Here is a 20,573-nt window from a genome sequence, read left to right as displayed (position 1 = left end):
GATACCAGATGTGTGACACTTTTTTGCAGCCTAGGTGGGCAAAGGGGCCCACATTCCAAAGAGCACCTTTAGGATTTCACCGGCCATTTTTTACAGATTTTGATTTCAAACTACTTACCACACATAAGGGCCCCTAGAATGCCAGGGCAGTATAACTACCCCACAAGTGACCCCATTTTGGAAAGAAGACACCCCAAGGTATTTTGTGATGGGCATAGTGAGTTCATGGAAGTTTATTTTTTGTCACGTTAGTGGAATATGAGACTTTGTAAGAAAAAATAAATAAATAAATATAAATCATTTTCCGCTAACTTGTGACAAAAAATAAAAAGTTCTATGAACTCACTATGCCCATCAGCGAATACCTTAGGGTGTCTACTTTCCGAAATGGGGTCATTTGTGGGGTGTTTGTACTGTCTGGCCATTGTAGAACCTCAGGAAACATGACAGGTGCTCAGAAAGTCAGAGCTGCTTCAAAAAGCGGAAATTTACAATTTTTTTTTACCATAGTTTGTAAACGTTATAGCTTTTACCCAAACCATTTTTTTTTTATCAAAGACATGTAGAACAATAAATTTCGATTAATAACAAAAAAAGTAAAAATGTCAGCAGCAATGAAATACCACCAAATGAAAGCTCTATTAGTGAGAATAAAAGGAGGTAAAATTCATTTGGGTGGTAAGTTGCATGACCGAGCAATAAACCGCTAAAGTTGTGGAGTGCCGATTTGTAAAAAAGGGCCTGGTCACTAGGGGGGTATAAACCTGTGGTCCTTAAGTGGTTAAAACCTAGGTGCATCTTATAGTCAGATGATCGATCTCTCATGAAGCCATGCTGATATGGCATTATTTGCTTATTTTCATTGATGTACTCCAAGAGAGCTCTTTCAGAAAACCTTCAAACAGTTTACCCACAACAGATGTTAGACTTACCGGCTAACATTTTCAGGTTTAATATTTTTACTTTAGTATTTTATATAACTGAAGAACATTTTAGGGTTAGTTTTACCCTCTTTGACAATAAGCCTTTCTGCCTCCTTTTTGACTGCCTTTAACATATTCAATTTTTTTCCTTATAGTTTTCTTTTGTGCTTCTTCGCTACCTTCCTGTTTTAGTAATGGAAATGCTTTCATTTTATTTATTGCTCCCTTTACATTTCTATCTATCCACATTATTCCTGTTCCTGACCCTTTTATGCCTAGAAGGTATCACCAGATCCCAACTATACCAAAAACTGGCACTCGTGCTGTCAAGTGGATGGATCCCCTCAAGATCCTATTTTAGTCAATAGAGTCCGGTGGTGAACAACTGTATCCAGCTGGGGCGGATCGGGTGAACTCCAGCAGGCTGTTCTCGGACAGATACGATAAATGGAGGTGTGAATCTAGCCTAATTTGTATGTACGTATGATGTATATCGAGATCCCAACAATACATCCTCTACATTTCTAACCAACTTGCATCCAGTACCTGACCATTGGTACATGTACATTGTGGGGATTCGCTCTGGTAGATAGGGTAAGCGGGCGCAGTACAGAGGCAAAATACAAGTTCTTAACTCAAAATGTCAGTGTTTTCTCACACTTGAGGCAATTTGCACAAAACAGCACATAACTTTACAGTCTTGGTGTTAATTCACACACAATAGAAAGTTCATATAACACAAGTCACCTTGCTGGAAGTTCGGCCTCCAGTAGTCCACAGCAGGCTTTAGGGGGCCTGTTTCCCCAGCGTGCGGCTCTCAGCCCTCCAGCACGGCACAAAGCCTCAGAACCCAAAAACAGAGACATCTCTGCTGAGCACAGCTGCCTATTCAAGAATAGCAAGGTGCTGCCAAAACTCGGACCGGCACTTAAACTCTGGTTCGGTATTTGACCTCACCTGGCTGGAAACCATCCCAGCCGCACATGCTGGGAGGAAAATATCTGCCTTGCCAGACACAACCCCTCACTGTCACATACCCTCCCCCCTTTGTTCAACCCTGAACCGGCCTGCTCTGTGTTCTACCGAGAACTTAAAGTTCTGCAGAGACAAAAACAATCTGGTGACCCGGGCATTCCTGTCTTTGGCCTGCTCATCCACTTCAGAGCAGAGTGATCGGTCACCAGGCGGAACTTTCTCCCCAACAAATAGTAGCAGAGAGACTCGAGTGCCAACTTGATAGCCAGGCACTCTCTCCGCTATACTGTACCTGGTTTTGGCTGGAGTGAGCTTGCGGCTTAGGAAGAGAACCGGATGCGCCTCCCTGTTGACTTCCTCAGACAGTAAAGCACCGAGGCCTACTTCGGAGGCATCCGTTTGTACCACGACCTCCCTCTTGAAGTCGGGCGTCACCAAAACCAGTGACCCACACAGGGCAGACTTCAAAGTGGAAAAAGCCTCTTCCGCCTGCTCATCCCAGCGAACCATCACAGATTTTTGTCCCTTCAAGAGCTCTGAAGAGGGACTGGCTATAGTGGCAAAGTGGGGAACAAATCTCATGTAATAGCCCACCATTCCCAGGAATTACTTTGCCTAGTGGTGACAGGTCGGGGCCAATTCCGTATCGCCTCTATTTTGTTCACTTGGGGTTTGAGGACTCAGTGTCCAATAACATACCCCAACTACTTAGTCTCTTCTAACCCTAACGCACATTTTTTGGGGTTAGCGGCTGGGCCAGCTTTCCGAAGGGAGTCCACTACAACCTGCACTTTGGGTAGGTGACTTTCCCAGTCGGTGCTGTGGATGACAATATCGTTCAGGTAAGCCAAAGCGTACCGACGATGTGGACGAAGCACAATGTCCATTAGTCGCTGAAAAGTGTCGGGGACGCCATGCAGACCAAAGGGTAAGACCTTATATTGATACAGCCCCTCAGGCGTGATGAAGGCAGTTTTCTCTTTGGCAGCCTCCGTTAAGGGCACCTGCCAGTACCGTTTTGTGAGGTCCAAAACAGAAAAATACCAGGCAGGTCCTAAACTCTCGATGCCCGGGGCATGGGATATGCATCGAATTTGGAAACCTCATTAAATTTTCGACAGTTGTTACAAAACCGCAATGTCCCTTCCGGCTTGGGTATCAATACTATAGGACTGGCCCATTCACTTTTTGCCTCCTCAATGACGTCTAGCTGCAACATTAGCTGCACTTCCTCCCATATGGCTTGTCGCTGAGCCTCGGGCACCCTGTATGGTTTTAATCTGACTTTTGCCTGAGGCTCAGTGACAATGTCATGCTGGATTATGGAAGTGCGTCCAGGGGGGTCTGAGAACACATCCGTGTCCCGACTAATGAACTTCCTGGCCTCCCGAGTCTGTTTAGAGGAGAGGCTGTCAGCAATTTTTACTGTGGCAGCCGCCTCTCTTGCATCAGACAGAGGGGCCAGTACCTCTTCTCCTAGAAAACCCAGCCGCGGGCTGTCTTCTGTACTTCTCCCTATCTTTCCACGGTTTGAGTAAATTCACATGGTAAACCTGCTCTGGCTTTTGCCGCCCTGGCTGGTGTACCTTGAAGTCTACATCTCCAATTTTCTCGAGTACCTCGTAGGGCCCCTGCCACCTAGCCAGGAACTTACTGTCCATGGTCGGCACCAGAACCAAAACCCGATCACCTGGGTTAAAGATCCGGACCCGAGCCTGCCGATTATAGACCCAGCTCTGGACTCGCTGAGCTGCCTTCATATGCTCCCTAACAAGAGGCAACACTGTCTCTATCCGATCTTGCATCTGGGTAACGTACTCAATGACACTTATGTGAAGTGGGTTGTTGTTCCCACGCCTCTTTGGCCACGTTCAAGGCGAGGGTGTCTGCCATATAGCAGTTAAAAGGGCGAGAACCCAGTAGAGGTCTGGGGTACCTCTCGCATTGCGAACATGAGATAGGGCAAAAGGAGGACCCAGTCCTTCCCGTCTTTAGACACTACCTTTTTCAACATATTTTTTTATGTTTGGTTAAACTATTCTACCAGACCAAAAATACAAATGTGATAGCACTCTACATCCAGCAATTTTGCGGATGGTAAACGGATGTCCGTAGTTGTTTTATGTGCAGCAACCTACAGAGTTCCCTCATCACCTTGGACATGAAAGGGAACTCATCTCCATTAACTCCTTAGCTATAAGTTTGGGTGAGGTATGTCGCAGTGGTACCGCCTCCGGGTACCGAGTGGCGTAGTCTAAAATGACTAAGATGTGTTGATGCCCTCTGGCGGACTTCGGTACTGGGCCTATGAGGTCCATAGCTATTCGGTCAAACGGTACTACCACGCAACAAAAAAAAACTTTTCGTCTGCTACTGGCCAAAAACCATTTGTTCTATACTAAATCAAGTGTGCGGATTACAAATCCAAAGTCAAGATTGTTGTAACACGTCACAAAATTTTGCTATGCATAAGTACGCCTAAATGAATTAAGCACTTGGAAAGCATTGAATAATTTTGAACAGAACGAGTTTTACTGCAACAATTACCTGATCTACATCAAAGTTTGCATAGTAAACAGTTTATGAAAATGTAATGGAATAACAAAATTTCAAAAAGTCTTGTTTTTCAGTTTAAAAGTTTTACATGAGCCCAGTACTGTTAAAAGTGATTCAGGCATCTGCTTTTGCGTTTGTGAACGGTCATATTTTCACGTTGCAAAAACCAGCAGTAGTCCCCCATGTTGGGGTTCCAGCGGCCTTGATACCTGTTCTCCATTGTAGAAATATCTTTATGGAAGAGCTCTCCATGTTCGTCATGTATGTGTCCCAAGTTGGGTGGGAAAAGAGTATTACACTCACCGGTAATCCGGTTTCCTGGAAGTCTCCATGACACCAAGTCCTGAGATTGACTTCCTTCTGATTGGACAGGAAAAACACAGAGGTTAAAAACCCCACCCCCTCCCTTCATCGCCAGTGTATTATAACGAAAACCCCAGGATGAAAGGATCATCGATATTGACAGAAAAAAGGGTGGGATGTATGTGGTGTCATGGAGACTTCCAGGAAACCGGATTACCGGTGAGTGTAATACTCTTTTCCCCAGTCGTCTCCATGACACCAAGTCCTGAGAAAATATCAAAGATACAATTAGGGGGACGACGACGGCAGAAAGGACTTTACGTCCAAATCTTAGGTCATCATTAGCAACTAAATCTAGTATGTAGTGTTTAGTAAAAGTATGAACCCTTTTCCAGGTTGCTGCCCTACAAATCTGCTGTAAAGAGGCTGAAGCTTTTTCCGCCCAGGAAGCAGCCATGCGTCTCGTAGAATGTGCTTTTAGGGAAGCAGGGACATCTTTTCCCTGAGCTCTATATGCTTCGGAGATGGCCAGTCTAATCCATCTGGAGATGGAACTTTTCGCCGCTTTTTTCCCCTTATTAGGACCTGAAAACTGGACAAACTAATTTTTATCTACTCTCCAAGGATTGGTAGCTTCCAGGTACTTTAAGACCGCTCTCCTGACATCCAGTGTGGTAGGTGATTTCCTGATCATTTTTAGGATTGTCACAAAACGAAGGAAGAACAATGTCCTGGGATCTATGGAAGGTCGAAACTACCTTGGGGAGGAATGCCAGATCTAATCTGAAAACGAACTTGTCCGGAAATACTGAAAAGAACGGTTCTTGGATGGACAAGGCCTGTAGCTCACAGACCCTTCTGGCAGATGTTATTGCCACCAAGAAAATAGTTTTACCGGTAAGCCATTTGATGTGGGTAGAGTCCGAAGGTTCAAATGGATCAGAGGTTAGACCCCCTAGTACCGTATGGAAATTCCATGGTGCCACCATGTTTTTAATCGTAGGTCTGATCCTATCTGCTGCCTTAAGGAATCTAGATATCCATGGATGTTCCGTTAGTTTGGTATTATAAAGTGCTCCTAGAGCAGATACCTGGACCCTAAGGGTATTAGGGGATAGACCTAAATCTAGCCCTTCCTGAAGGAAAATCAAGGATTAGCGGAATATTGGCCCTGAACTGGTTGAAGGAGGATCCAGACCAATCAGCGAATTTTTCCCATATTTTTAGATACTTGTCGTTGGTACTTTGTTTCCTGCTAAGGAGTAAAGTATTCACTACCTTCTTAGACAAACCTAACTTTAATAAGTTGGATTCTTCAGAATCCAGGCTGTTAATTTTAGCATTTTTCGGTCTGGGTGAGTAATGAGTCCCTGGCTTAGAAGGTCCGGCCTCAGAGGTAGAAGGAGAGGGGCTTCTATGCTGAGGGCTTTTAAGAGAGAAAACCAACTTCTCTTGGGCCAGAAGGGGGTTATTAGGATTAGCGTACAATTTTCTTTCAAGAACTTTTGCAGCACTCTGGGGATGAGCGGAAACGGAGGAAACGCGTAAACCAGATCTGTTGACCAATTCTGGTTGAAGGCGTCTACTGCCAGAGGATGATCCCTGGGGTTGAGGGAGAAGAACTGGTTTATCTGATGATTTCTCCTGGATGCAAACAGGTCTACCATTGAACTGCCCCATTTCCTCGTGATCAGGTGGAAGGTTTCCGGTGCTAACATCCATTCCCCCGGGTCTAGCCTGTGCCGGCTCAGGTCCTCTTAATTCCCCTTGGAATAAAAGGATCCCTTGTCCGGTTTCTCCCACTCTGATCAAATTAATTTCTGGACACTATCTGGTACTGGGGAAACCGCTTTCTTCCTTTCTGCTAGTCCCCCAAAAATTTCCTGTTGGGTGGATTTTGGAGTCTTTGGCATCTCCATCTGAATGGTAGCCCTGATAAATTAGTCAATGTCTTCTGGATTAAACAGGAAACGCTTGTATTCCCCCTCTTCATCAGAAGATGCGGGGTGTTTTTGAACTGACTCAGAGTCTGAGACCGCCAGCCCCTCAGAGTCTGAATCCAGGATTAGTGATTTATTACTACGGGAGTCCTGAGGAGGAGTAACTTTTGGGGGAGTAGGTTCCTTGGCGGTTAAGGCCAGCTGAACCTCTTCCTTAACAACTTTCCTAATGTCTTCAATTAGGCTGGAAGATTCGGACTTGATGACACTGGATGTACACTCTTTACACAGGGGCTTAGATCCAGTGTTAGACAATCGTTTGCCGCAGATACCACATTTTCTAGTTTTTTTACTGGTAGACGCTGAATCCTTTTCTCCCTGAAAGGATAAGGGAGGAAAGGATGAGCAGACTGAACCATTAATAAAGAGCATGTGCCTGAGAACAGGCTACTCACGGTCCCAGGGTTGGATGCAGGCTCATTCTGACTCCCGACCGCTCCAGAGATGCTCCACAATACACGTGAGCCGCGCTATGCAGGGCGCCATTGCACAGGTCCTGTGAGGTTTTATAGCATCCCCTTAGCCTCCAGGACCTGTGGCGCATGTGGATGACGTCAGTACGCTTGCTCCGCCCCCGGCGTCTGACGTCACTCGCCTGCCGGCCGGGACACTTCTCAGTGCCGATCCGCCGCTTTCCTCTTTCCCCTCTGCATTAAGCCCTCCGAGGCCGCCGCAGAGGGAATCTTCGCAGGGGGGCAAACTGCTTATGCCCCGAGCCCAGGCCTAACCGGACGGAGGAGGGAGAGCTGCGCTGCAGATCCGACCTCGGCCTGATGATGAAGAAATCCAGGTGAGCCCCGATTCGAGCTCCATGCACCTCTCCTGCTTCCTATCCTGATGGGACAGGAAAAACACTAGCGATGAAGGGAGGGGGTGGGGTTTTTAACCTCTGTTTTTCCTGTCCAATCAGAAGGAAGTCAATCTCAGGACTTGGTGTCATGGAGACGACTGGGGAAAAAGTCAAGATGGGAATGTAAGAAATGTACTTTCAATGACATTCAGCAGCCAAGTTGTTCATATGCTGTAAGCATGTTGTCTACTAATTTAGCATAGTTCGCAGCTCGTCTGTTCCCAAGTGAAGTTCTGCACTAATAGCACAAATGCATCCCAAGCTGCAAGACGCACTCGCTTTGTCAGATTCTTGCGCTGATCATAAGTAGTGCATTTGCCACATATGTAGCAGAAATTGTCTGGATTGTTAACACATTTGCGTTTATCCATCTTAAGTTTCAAAACTGATAGCACTATAACAGATCACTTTATCAAAATATGTCCAGCTTGCCTTATATACTTAGTGCTGACATCAGCCTGAGTGCGTCCGAACAGGTCTGGACATGTCCATTGGAATATCTCCAATATAATGCATTGATATTATAATTGAATAGGCTTTGCATGTACTTAAAGTCTCTCCCTATTATAAGTTTGTAGTGTAAATTTGGGGCAACTGCCACTTTGTGAGTCCATCTGCCAGCCCCTGTGGTTAGAGACACCAGGGCGGTGGGATAGTCTTTTAAGTCTTCATGGATGCACATGACCCCACCTTTCCGGCCAGTATACTCCGCTGACTATACCAGGGGAGCCCTTACTACGGACACCAGACTCCCTGTCCAGCAGAGCCTCTGCTGGAGTGTCTCCTACCTCCACCTGGCACAGATGGTTTAGAGTTTTTGGGGTACCTGCTGCACACAGCTTCCTGGCATATAGTGACTGACAGTAGCCATAGTTAGTATCCATGGGTTCCACCTGATGGGGACAGTCAGCTCTTAGATAGCCCGGCTCCTGACACTGCCAGCAGACTATCGGAGCCAGGTCTGTAGAGGGTGGGTTTGGTTGGTTCAAGTCGCCGGGTCTGGGATGGAGATTTACGGGGTTTGACTGCCCCCCTCCCAACAGAACCCCCTGTAACAGTCTTATTAGCCTCATAGTGCTCGACCAGGTCTACCATTTCTAGGGTGTTGCCAGGAGACACCTGACCTGGCCGATCCAGTGCTGGAGAGGGGGTGGCAGAGCCCTCCAGAACATATCAGCCAATAGTCTATCCAGCATAGTCATGGGACTCAGCACATCAGGCTGTAGCCACTTTTGCAAGAGGTGGAGTAAGTCATAATACTGGGTCCTCGCAGGCTCAGACGGCTGAAACCCCCACTGATGTACCCGCTGGGTCCGGACCAACACATTCAGCCCCAGTCTTACCAAAATCTCACCCTTTACTTTTTGGTAGTCGGCCGCTTGATCGTCCCACAAGTCGAAATACACCCGCTGGGAATCAGATGCCAGGAATGAAGCGACGACCTCAGCCCACTGGTCACAGGGTAGCTTTTCCCTTATGGCCACTTTCTCGTACATCGCCAGGTAGGTTTCGATGTCGTCTGCGGGGGTCATCTTAGGAATCGCGGCACGGACTGCTTTACGGGCATTGTGGATGCCCGGGGTTGCTCCTGCTGTCTGCAAAGCCATCACGTGTTGTAGCAGCAACTGGTTAGTCTCCTGCTGCTGCTTATTAGCCTCGCGTTGCTGCAAGTTTGTCTCTCGCTGCTGCAGATTAGCCTCCATGAAGGCCTTCACAACAGCCTCCATTTTGTCGTGAGGCACTGGTTGTAATACAGCTGGTTTAATGTACGACATACAACCGTGCCTGAAAAATGCAGAAACCAAAAATATTGGCGTTCACGCCAGCCTCACTGCTCTACCGCATCGTCTACCAATTGTGGGGTTTCCCTCTGGTAGATAGGGTAAGGCTACTTTCACACTTGCGTTAGGAGCGGATCCGTCTGGTGTCTGCACAGACGGATCCGCTCCTATAATGCAAACGCTTGCATCTGTTCAGAACTGATCCGTCTGCATAACTGGTTTTTACAGATCTGATTTTTCACTTCGTGAAAACTCAGATCCGACAGTATATGCTAACACAGAGGCGTTCCCATGGTGATGGGGACGCTTCAAGTTAGAATATACTAAAAGAACTGTGTACATGACTGCCCCCTGCTGCCTGGCAGCACCTGATCTCTTACAGGGGGCTGTGATCCGCACAATTATTGTGCGAATCATAGCCCCCTGTAAGAGATCAGGTGCTGCCAGGCAGGAGGGGGCAGACCCCCTCCCTCCCCTGTATTAAATGTGACCAGTGCAACCCCCCTCCCTCTATATTCATTGGTGGCCAGTGCGGATTCCCAGTATTAAATGTGACCAGTGCGGCTTCCCCCCCCTTTATCATTGGTGGCAGCGGAGAGTTCCGATCGGAGTCCCAGTTTAATCGCTGGGGCTCCGATCGGTTACCATGGCAGCCAAGACACTATTGCAGTCTTGGCTGCCATGGTTACTTAGCAATAAATAGAAGCATTATACTTACCTGCGAGCTGCGATGTCTGTGACCGGCCGGGAGCTCCTCCTACTGGTAAGTAAAAGGTCTGTGCGGCGCATTGCTTATAGCACAGACCTGTCACTTACCAGTAGGAGGAGCGCCCCGGCCGGTCACAGACATCGCAGCTCGCAGGTAAGTATAATGCTTCTATTTATTGCTAAGCAACCATGGCAGCCAAGACTGCAATAGCGTCTTGGCTGCCATGGTAACCGATCGGAGCCCCAGCGATTAAACAGACTCTGATCGGAACTCTCCTCTGCCACCAATGATGGGGGGGGGGGGGTGATTTTAATTAGGGGGGGGGGGGAAGAGGAGAGGCCGCACTGGTCACATTTAATACTGGGAATCCGCACTGGCCACCAATGAATATAGAGAGAGGGGGGCCGCACTGGTCACATTTAATACTGGGGAGGGAGGGGGGGCACTGGCCACCAATAAATATAAAGGGAGGGGGGCCGCACTGGTCACATTTAATACTGGGGAGGGAGGGGGGGCACTGGCCACCAATAAATATAAAGGGAGGGGGGCCACACTGGCCACCAATGAGTTAAATACAGGAGGGGGGGGCAGTCATGTACACAGTTCTCAGTATAGTCTAACTTGAAGCGTCCCCATCACCATGGGAACGCCTCTGTGAATATACTGTCGGATCTGAGTTTCACGATGTAACTCAAATCCGATGGTATATTCTAACATAGAGGCGTTCCCATGGTGATGGGGACGCTTCAAGTTAAAATATACCATCGGATTGGAGAAAACTCAGATCCGATGGTATAGGGACTCCTGACTTTACATTGAAAGTCAATGGGGGACGGATCCGTTTGAAATTGCACCATATTGTGTCAACGTCAAACGGATCCGTCCCCATTGACTTGCATTGTAAGTCTGGACGGATCCGTTTGGCTCCGCACGGCCAGGCGGACACAAAAACGCTGCAAGCTGCGTTCGGGTGTCCGCCTGCTGAGCGGAGGCCAAACAGTGCCAGACTGAGGCATTCTGAGCGGATCCGCATCCACTCAGAATGCATTGGGGCTGTACGGATCCATTCGGGGCCGCTTGTGAGAGCCTTCAAACGGAGCTCACTAGCGGAACCCCGAATGCTAGTGTGAAAGTAGCCTAAGCGGGCACAGTACAGAGGCAAAATACAAGTTCTTAACTCAAAACGTCAGTGATTATTCACACTTGAGGCAATTGCACAAAACAGCACGTAACTTTGCAGTCTTGCTGTTAATTGACACACAATGAAAAGTTCATATAACACAAGTCACCTTGCTGGCAGTTCTGCCTCCGGTAGTCCACAGCAGGCTTTAGGGGGCCTGTTTCCCCAGCGTGCGGCTCTCAGCCCTCCAGCACGGCACAAAGCCTCAGATGCCAAAAACAGAAACATCTCTGCTCAGCCCACCTGCCTATTTAAGGACAGCCAGGTGCTGCCAAAACCTGGATCGGTACTTAAACTCCGTTCCAGTATTTGACCTCACCTGGCTAGAAACAGGGGGCACTAAAGGCGCATAACTACTGTGCAGGGGGCACTAATGGGGCATACCTACTGCACAGGGGGCACTCCCACTGTAGAGTAAGTTCCAAGGGGGGCACACTTACTAACATTTCAGTTGGTAAAAACGAGCCATATAGTCCCTGTCTCTCAAAACCCCCTGATTTCTGGGAACACCCACATTGTGAATTTGCCGGGGCTGTCAATGAAAATCGGGGACAGTCCCGCCAAATTCTGGACAGCTCGGACGTGGCATAATCTTAATAATAAACTTATTGCACTTCCTCTGTCACACAAAGGGGCACTATTACTGAGGGGGGTAAAAAGGAGAGCGCCGCCATGCTGTTCAATACACAGGCCCGAAACATTGCAACAAGTATGTAATAAATGCATACGGAATATGGCGGGAGGACAATGAAAAGAACATTAATTGCAGGTAAATCAGCGAGAGCTGGCCTCTTACTTTAAGAGGGTTTGGGCAAAGGAGACTAAACAGCATGGCCTGGCTTAATTAAAAATTGCTAATAGATTTAATAAAAGTGGTGCAAAGGAAAACAGGCTTAGTTGCCCATAGCAACCAATCAGATTCCACCTTTCATTTTTCAAAGCCCCCTTCAGAAACTGAAAGGATCAATCGGATTGGTTGCTATAGGCAACTAAACCAGTTTTCTTTTGCACCACTCCTGACGTCTCCCCCATTTCCCAGGAAGAGAGGCACAGGACGGACGGGGGCTCCTCTACAGACCACCCAAGACAAAGGCCCGCACCGTCCACCAGTAGGCCGCAGCGTCCAGCCTGGTTTTTGGAGCCGGCTGCGGCCCATCACCATGGTGATGACACAGTGGGCGGGATGGGGGCGGGGCTTAGCGACGTTCCCGGCATGCTGCAGCTCCTGGGCCTCTCTTCACAGTGACGATGGCGCCGGTGTACAGCAAGTACCTGACTGTCCGCAACTCCTCGGCGGCCGGGGCGGCGCTCGTCCTGCTGTACCTGCTCAGGAGGGCAGCGAGTGGGTGAGAGCACCGGGGACGGGGCGGGTGACAGCCGGGGGACAGAGCTTCTTGTCTGTGTCATTGACGCTCCTGCTGTTTTTATAGTTGGTCGTGCTGGGACTTGTAGTTCTCCTGCAGTGCTGATTGGTGCATGAGTGAATGCCCCCTAATGTGGAGCCAGCCTGCAGTGCATGTCCCTCCTTGGCACTGGAGGTCATGTGATGGTGGGGGATGGGTCCCTCCATAGCCAAGGAGCCTGGGACAGGTGGGTGACCAGCAGTCTGAGGGCTGATCTGGTTACTGGTGGTCACCCAGCTTTCCATGGAGCAGATAGAACTAAGAAACAGAAGGGGGGATTCCCTGTAAGCTGGTAGCAGGTATATAGAGGGTCTGTCCTCTCCTTGGAGCTGATCCGGTCATCCCCACCGGTAACCTTTGCATCTTCCTGAACTCCATCCTGAATTCTTGCATCAGGTCTGAGGCGTCGTGTGTTTATCTTTGTACATTGCACCTTAAGACATAGAAAAAGTGCAGCGTCATACAGAACCAGAGTCTGAGGTCAGGCGAGTCCGCAAGTAACACCTGTGCAGAGGAATCCAAAAACCGGCATGAAGCCTTAAAGGGGTTGTGTCACTTCAGCAAATGGCATTTATCATGTAGAGAAAGTGAATACCAGGCACTTACTAATGTATTGTGATTGTCCATATTGCCTCCTTTGCCGGCTGGATCCATTTTTCCATCACATTATACATCGATCATATCCAGGGGTTTCCGACCACCCTGTAATCCAGCAGCGGTGGTCCTGCTTGCACATCATAGGAAAAAGTGCCAGCCTATTTGCACTTCGACAGTCCAGATGCCTTCTCCTATAATGTGCCGTAACCCCCCTGCATACGTGCAGTGTATAATGTGATGGAAAAATGCATCCAGCCAGCAGAGGAGGCAATATGGACAATCACAATACATTAGTAAGTGCCCTTTGCTGAAGTCAGACAACCGCCTTTAAGGGCTCATTCAGACGGCCGTATAAACGAGTCCCCACCCGTTCCGCAATTTTGCGAAATGACTGCGGACCCATTCATTTCAATGGGGCCGCAAAATATGCGGACAGCACACAGTGTGCGGTCCGCATCCCTGGTTGCGTTCCATGGCCCCACAAAAAAAGATAGAACATGTCCTATTGTAGTGCTGGGAATGTGCGGTCTGCAAAATGCAGAACACACATGGCCGGTATCCGTGTTTTGCGGATCCGCAAAACACTATAGTCATGTGACTGCGCCTTAAAGATGTTGAGCCTTAGGCTACTTTCACACTGGCGTTTTGGTTTCCATTTGAGAGATCCGTTCAGGGCTCTCACAAGCGGTCCACAACGGATCAGTTTTGCCCTAATGCCTTCTGAATGGATAAGGATCCGCTCAGAATGCATCAGTTTGCCTCCGTTCAGCCTCCATTCCACTCTGGAGACGGACACCATAACACTGCACGCAGCGTTTTGGTGTCCGTCTGATGAAACTGAGCCAAACGTAAGTCAATGGGGACGGGTCCGTATTTACTGGCACAATAGAAAACGGATCCGTCCTCCATTGACTTATATTGTGTCAGGACGGATCCGTCTTGGCTATGTTAAAGATAATACGAACGGATCCGCCTGTGCAGACACATGACGGATCCACACCAAACGCAAGTGTGAAAGTAGCCTTATTCGCACGTCAGTGTTTGGTCAGTGATTTCCATAAGTGATTGTGAACTAAAGCCAGGAGTGGAGGCTACGCAGAGATAATGTGAAGAGGAAAGATCTGCTCCTGTTCTGTGTTTAGAGCCGCACCTGGTTTTGGCTCAAAATCACTGATGGAAATCACTGACCAATCACTGACTGTGTGAATTAGGCCTCTTGCACATGACAGTGTGTCCCCCGTTGCTGTATTGCGGCACGCATACGGCGGGTCCGCAATACACGGGACACCGGCCGTGTGCATTCTGCATCACGGATGCGGACCCATTCACCTGAATAGACCGCAAATCCGGAGATACGGAAAGAAAGCACTACGGAGTGCTTTCGTTGGGGTTCCATTTCGTGCTTCCGTTCAGCAAAAAGGTAGAATTTGTCCTATCTTTTTGCGGAATGGACGGATCTCGGCCCCCTTTCTAGTGAATGGGGTCACGATCCGCATGCGGCTGGCCCACGGTCGGTGCTTGTGCATTGCGGACCACAACTTGTTCGCGTGAAAGAGGCCTAAGGCTGGGGCTACACAACGACATTTGTCGCGCGACACGTTGCAGTGCAGCCCTAGCCTAAAGCATTTTCCGAGATGTAGTGTGATCCTGCTCTTCCAGGATCCTGTGCCGTGCATTGGGCATGTGATCCTAGCCTGGGATTATAACTAGAGGAGCAGATCGACTTTGGATAAAACATCCGAAGTCGATTCGCATAAAAATGCGTTCTAATACTGTACGGAGCAGGAGCCAGTGATTGACTCTAGCAGTCACATGTGTAGGTTCGACACGAAAGGACGAAGGCCTCTTGCACACGACCGTATGCCCTCCAAGAGATACGGTCCGTGAGCGGCATTGATCGTGCGCACAGCATCATAGATTACAATGTTGCTGTGCACGTTGGGCCGCCCGCGGGACTATTGTCCTGCACTCATATGATCTTATAGTCCCGCGGGCGGCCTGACGTCCACAGCATCATTATAATCTATGATGCTGTGCGCACGATTAATGCCGCTCCGAGACACATGGCCCGCTCACGGACCGTATATCTTGGAGGGCATACGGTCGTGTGCAAGAGGCCTAATGGAGGCACCTTTCTACTGCACGGTGTGTTTTGGTTCCTCTCTGCTTGCTGCCAATGAATAGACACACCTGTATCCAGATCTTACCCATTAGCAGCACACACACATTCTTCCTCTGCTGATTGATACAATGTATCCGTTTGGGCAGAATGTATCACTCTGCAGTGCAGGCAGAGCGTTTGCCTGGCTTGATACAATTGTAGCAAACGCTCAGCAGTGAAGACTATTAAAGGGGTTGTCCCGGTTCAGAGCTGAATCTGGACATACCTCAATTTTCCCCCCGGCAGCCCCCCTGACTTGAACTTCGGAGCAGTTCATGCTCCGATGCTCTCCTTTGCTTTGCGCTAAATCGCGCAGGGCAAAGGTATTTTCAGGAGTTCCGGTGACATATCGGGGCTCTCCTTGGGGCTGCCAAGAAGCCCGGTGACGTCACCGGCACTTATGGGCGGGCTTTAGCGCTGCCCTAGCCAGTAAAACAGCTAGGGCAGCGCTAAAGCCCGCCCATCAGAGCCGGTGATATCACCGAACACACTGCCGGGCAGAAACCTCCGCCCGCCAGTGTGTCATTGTAAACAAAGGAGCCCGTGCCCTGCGCGATCTAGCGACGGGCAAGGGAGCGCATCGGAGAATGAGATGCTCCGATGCTAGCTTCAGGGGGGCTGCCGGGGTGAAAATATGGGTATGTCCCAGCTCTGAACCCGGACAACCCCCCTAAGCTGTGTGCACTCTGGTGGTCTTCCATTTCTAATAGAAACCACGGTGCAGGGTTGGAGCCATCGTATGTGTGCTTGATACCACCAGCGTTGTGCTGTACGGAGCCCAACTGCAGACATCTGTAAGATGGTTAGGGATTTAAAGGGGGACCCGTCCCCTCTCCGGACATGTCTGTATTAGTAACTACTTGCGTTCCCCATGAAATAACAATTTTGGAACTCTGTTGTGTCCTATTATTCCTACTGTGAATTACCCAACTGGGTGTTACTAATTGACTTGGTAATTGATACAGTAATAGCACGACACGCAGGGTGCAGTCATACCACTGTATATATTTTGCAGACGGCTAAATGTAGATCTGCAAAAAATACAGGTAACTTCAGTGTTGCATAGGTTTTTTTTTTTTTATTTGCGGACTAGAATAGGACAAGTTCTATCTTTTTTGCGGAACGGACATGTGGCTGAGGGCAGCACACAGTTTGCTGTCCAGATTTTTTGCAAACTGGTTGGAATGAATGGGTCCGCATGCAATATGCGAATCGGATGCGGACCAAAAATAGTCGTGTGAATGGGGCCTTAAAGGAATAGTTGGGGGTCACCATTTAAAGGGGTTTTCTAGGAGGAAATGATTGCTGATAGGCGATCAGTATCAGATGGGTGGGTACAAGCCTCTTCAATATGCTGACGCAAGGCTTTAATGAAATGGAGGTCAGGAGAGACGCCAGGTTCTCCTACAAGCAGATTAACACGTTATGTAACTGCTCTCCACAGTGACTCAGCCGAAAAACCTGTACATCTACAGCACAGATGTCTCCCATTATTTGTACACCATCAAGGCAACTTTATTGTCCTTCCATAAAGCGGACAGGTGGGTGACCCCCAGTCTGGGGGCTGATCTGGTTACTGGTGGTCACCCAGCTTTCCAAGGAGCAGATAGAACTAAGAGACAGAGGGGGGGATCCCTGTAAGCTGGTATGTGCTGGTAGCGGGTATATAGAGGGTCTGCAGTTTTGGAAGCCAGAATCAGGAGTGGATCATACAAGGAGAGAAAGTACAAAGGACAGATATGACTTCTACTCTTTTTGACTTTTTCCGGTTTTGTCTTCCAAATCTGCAGGACCGGAGAGTGACCTTACCCTGAGATCAGGTGAGGTGTAATGGAGTCCACCTGCAGCGGCTGCGAGGGTAGATTGCAGGTTACTGATTGGGACACTGCTCATTAGCATGTTCTGGAGGATAACCTGTGATGTGCTGCTGACAGTAAGGCCTCATGCACACGACTGTGCCGTTTTTTTGCTGTCTGCAAATTGCGGATCCGAAAAAAACGGATGCCGCCCGTGTGCCTTCCACAATTTGTGGAACGGAACAAAAGGCCCATTATAGAGATGCCTATTCTTGTCTGCAAAACGGACAAGAATAGGACAGGACTCATAATTTTTGCGGCGTCACGGAACGGAGCAATGAATGCGGACAGCACACAGAGTTCTGTCCGCAGGGTCCATTGAAATGAATGGTTCCGTATACGGAACGCAAAAAACTTTGTGTGCATGAGCCCTAAGGTTGGTGCCCGTGCATTTTTTCTTTTTTTTTCTTTTTGTGTTCTGTATACTGTCCGTAAATGGACCCATTCATTTCAATTGATCCGCAAAAAAAACTGTTCCGTATGCCTTTCTTTTTCCATATTTCCGTTTTTCCGTTCCGTTCAAAGATAGAACATGTCCTATTATTGTCCGCATAATGGACAAGGATAGTAATGTTCTATCAGGGGCCAGCTGTTCCGTTCCGCAAAAAACGGAATGCACACGGACATCATGCATATTTTTTTCGGACCGCAAAATACTGAAAAAGCCATACGGTCGTGTGCAATAGATCTTACTGTGTTACTGGTACTTAAGGGTCCATTCACACGTCCGTAGTGTATTGTGGATCCGCAATACACCCGGCCGGCACCCCCATAGAAATGCCTATTCTTGTCCGCAATTGTGAACAAGAATAGGACATGTTCTATTTTTTTTCCGGAGCTGTGGACAGGAAGATCGGGGGCGCGCTTTGGAAATGTGGATGCGGACAGCACACTGCCCCATAGAGAATGAATGGGTCCGCAATTTGCGGAATGGATGCGGACACATTCACGGGCGTGTGAATGGACCCTAAAGCCTCATTCACACGTCAGTGTCCGTGCTCAAATCCGTGAAAAGGTGGTCAGTGATGCATCCGTGAACGATCCGTGTTGGGTCTGTTTTATGTTGTCCCGGTGTCGTCGGTGTTTCACTGACCCTGCACATCTCTTCCTAATGATCTGCCTCATGTATTTTCCATCCTTGTGCTATCCCCATTTTTTGCGGTTAGCACACTGACCCATTTATTTCTCTGGGGCCATACACACATTCATATTATTTGCGGATCCACGTGGCCGCTCCGCATATTATAGAACATATCCTATTCTGGTCTGCATTGCAGAAAAAAAATAGTCCTTCTTTTGGTGGGAGTGCGAAAAAATGTGGACTGCAAATGCGTGGTATGTGAACAATATGCGGACGGACCCAAACGCACGCATGCAGCCTACGTGGATGTTAACGCGCGCCAATCACCTGGCTGTATTGTCGGTCGGCTGATTATTCCACCATTTAAAGGGGGCCTAGGGGCCTTCACAAGCTGCTGATTTTGTATCAGAATTTTCCGCAATTGAAAATCGGTTCCCTTCATTTGAATAGGGGGGGGGCGAGCACATGGATTTCTGAAGGCTCCTCTCGGTTGAATGGAACTAATTTTTCATTCTGCGACAAAATCCTCAGCGTGTGAGGGTACCTAGATGTCTTACAGCACCGTAGAGTTAAATTAGGCTAAACGTGGAAATCCTGACTGTGTAGGGTATCCTTCCCACCCACCATGGTCGTTATACCTATGTGCTCAGCTCCTGGGCAGCAGGTATCATGACTTACCTGAGAACCTTTCCAGGAAACAACTGCGCATTTATTACTTTATGTGCATGTTTTGTGTGTGTGTGCGCCCGTTCCACAGACTGTGGTATGAGAACGCACGTGCAAACAATGTACGTCTCCCCACAATGCCCAAGATCCATTTTGATGAGGGTCACATGACTGCTGCAGCCTTCACGTGTCACCCATGCGGCACATGACCCAGTGCCGTGCTACATACATGGATGACATGTCACTGCTGCGGCTGGTCATCGGCTGTAGGGGGTCATGTGACCCGCATCAAACCGGATGTTGACGTGCGGAGACTCGGGACCTACAGAGCCAATGGGGCAGCGATGGAGCCAGAACCCAGGGGTGGTGATCAGGTAAGTAGAATTACCACTGGGGCGTCCGGTTATGCTGTGCGGTTTGTACAGAAGCTTTAAAAAGGGGAACAATCCCTTTAAAGGTCCATTCACACGTCACTTCACCGGGCCGGCACCCCAATAGAAATGCCTATTCTTGTCTGCAGCTGCGGACAAGAATAGGACATGCTCTATTTTTGTTCGGGGTCGCGGACCGGAAATGCGGATGCGGACACCACACTGTGTGCTGTCTGCGTCTTTTACGTCCCCATTGAAAATGAATGGGTCCGCACCCGTTCTGCATAATTGCGGAACGGATCCGCACCCAAAGTGCGGACGTCTGAATGGAGCTTAAGGCTAATTAAAAATTTGACATAATTTATTGGTAGAAAATAGATTATGTTGCCGCCACCATTTCTGAAAAAAAAAAATCGCTTGTGAGTTAACGGTATATAGCAGGGGGTGGATTTTTATTTTACTTTGTAGATGATTAGTTATGTTCCTTTAAGAAAAAAATAAGCAGATTTACGAAAAACTAGAATTCCTGACCCAACGCTGGAGAATAGGACAAAGGATCCATTATGCGAGAAGAACAGTTGAGCCGGGAAATCTTAGTACTTGCCAGTAATTCCCCAGTGTCTCCCTATGAAGGTTTCAGTCTTCAGTCGACTTGATTATTGGTATAGGTTACCCCAATAAGAGAATATTCACACACGGCAGATTTGTTGGCGAGGTGAAACTGCTTATGACTAGGCATGAGCGAACTTGTGTTTTCAAGGTCCGGGTTATCTAAGAATTCCATTTTGGATTCCGCTACCACCGACGATAAGTTATGGTCCGTGGTAGCAGAATCCATAACAGAATTAGATATTCCGAACCTTGGACGCCAAACTTGAAACACAAGTTCACTCAACACTACTTATGACCCAGACTACTACATTTACTATTTAGCTGACCCATAGACCTAAAATAAAAGGGGCCAGAGGGCAATTTTCTCGCCCATATTCCTTGGGGGACACAGGAAACCATGGGTATAGCTCTGCTCCCTAGGAGGCGTGACACTAAGCGAAAGCTGTAAGCCCCTCCTCCATCAGCTATACCCTTCAGCCTGGAGAAGAGACTGCCAGTTTTTGCTTAGTGTCCAAGGAGGCAAGACACCCCCTGCTTATGCAGGGTTGT

The 20,573-nt window shown here is 48.4% G+C and overlaps 1 protein-coding gene across 1 annotated transcript in view; it reads left to right on the top strand.

Annotated features, from left to right (window-relative positions):
• The first annotated feature begins 12,473 nt into the window (after window positions 1-12,473).
• Window positions 12,474-20,573, top strand: part of ABCD3 (ATP binding cassette subfamily D member 3) — an 81,270-nt gene continuing 73,170 nt past the window's right edge. Inside the window, exon 1 of the mRNA XM_040408735.1 lies at window positions 12,474-12,623. Coding sequence (XP_040264669.1) covers window positions 12,526-12,623 — 98 coding nt within the window. The 5' untranslated portion in view covers window positions 12,474-12,525. The remainder of the gene's footprint in view (window positions 12,624-20,573) is intronic.

The sequence above is a fragment of the Bufo bufo genome, chromosome 9 (assembly GCF_905171765.1).
Source record: "Bufo bufo chromosome 9, aBufBuf1.1, whole genome shotgun sequence".
NCBI classification, from domain to species: domain Eukaryota; kingdom Metazoa; phylum Chordata; class Amphibia; order Anura; family Bufonidae; genus Bufo; species Bufo bufo.
This window is presented reverse-complemented; position numbering and strand designations above follow the sequence as displayed.